Raw genomic sequence first — 3,278 nt, forward strand, 5'->3', positions numbered from 1 at the left:
TCTCTCTCTCTCTCTCTCTCTCTCTCTCTCTCTCTCTCTCTCTGTCTCTGTCTCTTTTACTCTGTAATATGGTCCCCCCTCCACCCTGTTACCCACAAAACCAATATTTTCAGTGTTTGCTGTGTCCCGATAGTATAGATATTTTTTATACATTTAGCGCATGGTGTGACAAAACATTCGTAGCCGTCGATGCTTATCGTTCATGAGTATCGGAAGAATCGAATCGCTCGGATCGGCTGTCTCGAGCTTCTCTTTTCTCCCCCACCTCTCTCATTCTCTCTCTCTTTCTTTCTCTCTCTCTCTCTTTCTGTCTCTCATCGTCATTAACTCATTTCGAGAGCGATTCGAAGATTGCTTGAAGAGCAGCGATGCAACGTTTCCCCAAACGTCGCGTTGCTGCAATTACCTTCGGAATTATAGCGAGCACTGTTCTACTATCCCGCGATATGCGACCAATGCGGCTTTGCATCTTGTATTTTGCGTCTTATCTCGTAATGTGGACGATCTTCGATAATATTATAACGAGGCGAGTGAAGAAATCTCCAATCGCAATGTCGCGTGAAACGATGCGAAGTGCCGGATGAAGAGTCGCTGAAATCGCATTGCGGGATAGAACACAGGTCGCTCTCGCGATCCTCGTCTTTGACGACGCCGATGACGATGTTTTGTCAGATCATTCATGAGTGTTAGCTGTGATTTAACGACGGAAATCTACGTCGCGACGAGTCTCTCTCTGTCTCTCTTTCTCTCTCTTTTTTTTTGTCCATCGTAATCCGTCACGTCGGCTGTTCGACCGGCAACCGTTGGACGATCTCGTCGTTGCCAGGACGATCAGACGCGTCTCTGATAACGTAATGAGAGAGGCTCCTTTGCCAAAGCTCTCTCCGCACTTGTCTTGGAAGAATCACGAGCGACGCGGGTTACGCAAGCTATTGTATATTCGAGCGTAAAGCTGCGTGCAAGACAATTCAGAGAAAAGGTTAAATTTAAGCAAAAAAGAAACAAGCATTAAGAAGCGAGTTACAGTCTAACAGATAGTGAAAATAATATTAATTTTTTAGTATGGCTGGAAGTGGAGTACTAACTTCAAGGAGGCCATACAGACCAGTCATGAGTAACTTTTAACTTATAAATTATTATAATTATTATTACTATTACGAAACTATACCGTTTATTATATTATTATTATTATTATTATCATTATTATTATTATTATTATATTATTCTGTACTGTTTTTATATATATTATATATACACGCATATACATATATATCGAACACGAATCTTTATATTCATATATTCTTTTTTATCGGTATGTCTGCAGCACAATCATCATACTGTCGATGACTGTTATCCTTTCACGGCACTCCGGAGCATTCCGCCAGATTCCCGTAGCCCGTTATCACTGTTGGATGCAAAGTGAAAGTAAAAAATTTTCTCCGTCGTAAATCCCGTAGTTTCACAATTCTCTTAATCCTTACAACTCGAAGCCCCACGTTTTGTACAGAACGTCTTGGTCTTGTAAATTTCACACGACCGGGTAAACTTGCAACATTGTTACAGTTTGCTGTGGTTAATTTTACCGTGTATGTGTACATAAAGGTGAAAATCCTCCTCTGGAAGGAATTGGCTTTATCCTCACGACGGACGAATGAAGCGACGAGATGTACATATGTAAAATATCTTTAGTCCTCGATCGAAAATTTGTGTCGAAACCGCGGGCGTCCTCTTAACAGTTAAACGCGGAATTCTTCGGAGTGAATCCAGCAAGTCTCCTACTGTCACACACGTACTAACGACTGCGTTTGACGTTCCATCTAAACTTCAATCTTAACACGTGCTTGTTCTGAGATGGATCTTATTTCTATCCGATTCCTCGACTTGTTTTTTTACACAAACATGTTCTCTTTATCTGTTCCACAAAAAATATTTACCAAACAGAAAAGGAAACAACAGAGATAACACCTCTTTCTTCAAATCGAAAACACATTCGAAAATGCACGCAGGCGATTAATGATTGGCAACGTTCATGCTAACTTTTCAAAGTTCGAGAGATATTTGCGGGTGTGACAAGAAGCAAACCAATTTGTCGCAAAGTGTCTGTCATGCATATGCAAAATGTGCAATAGATGTGCAATAGGTTTGAAAGACCAGGCGATGATCGCTCGTGTATAATCGTAACGAGTTTCAATCAGTCTTTAAAAATCGTATTACGCTTTTCGCTTTTTCTGCTCAAGCATCTCTCGGCTACCATTATTTATCAATGATATCAGAAACTACTTTTAGTTTTATTACGTATAGTTTAGTACTTAAAACTTAATATTATGGTTGCACGAGCCATAATTTGTAGCTAGCATTAATATTTGTTCATTCATTAATATTTATATTACAGCGACAAAAAAATAATATTCATTTAAAATAAAATTTTATCATATATAACTTAAAAACACGTGTAATTTTCTCGTACGCAGCGCGTATATTCGTAATAGTGAACATGAATACATATTAACGTATTTTAATTCTGAAAATCTAGAGATCTGATATTATGTGAAGCTAATATCACAATTTATGACGCACGATAATTAAATCGCATAATTTATAACAAACTTACATTTCCATTATAATGTCAATTATGCAAAAGCGTTATATCTCTCGAAAATATTACTTCCCGGCCTACCAAGCCCGCTTATCTACTGCACGTTTTTCACGGAGCACATTATACGAGAATCGCGACGCTCAGGCGCAAGGAACGCCGCGCGACTTCTCATTATTCTTAAATTTGCACCTTATTGATTTCCTATAGCTTCACACTTCTCTCTGCTTGAAACCGTTCGAATATTTTGCTACGTACTAGTGCCTGTTTCGGATATCGTCACAGTCAAGATTGACGATGAACAAGCCTTTCTTTCGCGAGCTTTCGCGATCTTACCAATTTTCATTCATATCAAATATTCGCGGTAAAACGGGTATGTGTGACATGTACACCCATCCACCCATCCACATGATCACTCACCACCAGCCAACCCACCCATCCACACACATACACAACGCACACAGTTGTACACATTACGCCAACACATGTATTGGCTAGCCACTTAGCCAATTCGAAAGACGAGCAAACCTTCATTAAGACTCTGCTGTACTACGTGCTATACGTCTTTGATTTTAGCGCTCTCACTTGGCCTTTTTCGCAAGATTACCTACATATATTTATGTATATATATATATATATATATATATATATATATATATATATATATATATATATATATATATAT

The 3,278-nt window shown here is 38.8% G+C and overlaps 1 protein-coding gene across 23 annotated transcripts in view; it reads left to right on the top strand.

Moving 5' to 3' along the window:
• Positions 1-3,278, top strand: part of LOC116846577 — a 248,303-nt gene that overhangs the window by 225,731 nt on the left and 19,294 nt on the right. For 3 of the 23 annotated variants that reach the window (XM_032820602.1, XM_032820605.1, XM_032820610.1), the window contains one exon: positions 1,062-1,114. The exons of 19 other annotated variants lie outside the window; for them this stretch is intronic. In XM_032820602.1, coding sequence (XP_032676493.1) covers positions 1,062-1,114 — 53 coding nt within the window. Of the gene's footprint in view, positions 1-1,061; positions 1,115-1,324; positions 3,263-3,278 lie in introns of those variants that run through there. One more of the 23 variants, XM_032820603.1, reaches the window with a different exon arrangement.

Source organism: Odontomachus brunneus, unplaced genomic scaffold (assembly GCF_010583005.1).
Source record: "Odontomachus brunneus isolate Ranch 3 - 2012 unplaced genomic scaffold, Obru_v1 Obru_scaffold_066, whole genome shotgun sequence".
In the NCBI taxonomy this organism is placed as follows: Eukaryota; Metazoa; Arthropoda; class Insecta; order Hymenoptera; family Formicidae; genus Odontomachus; species Odontomachus brunneus.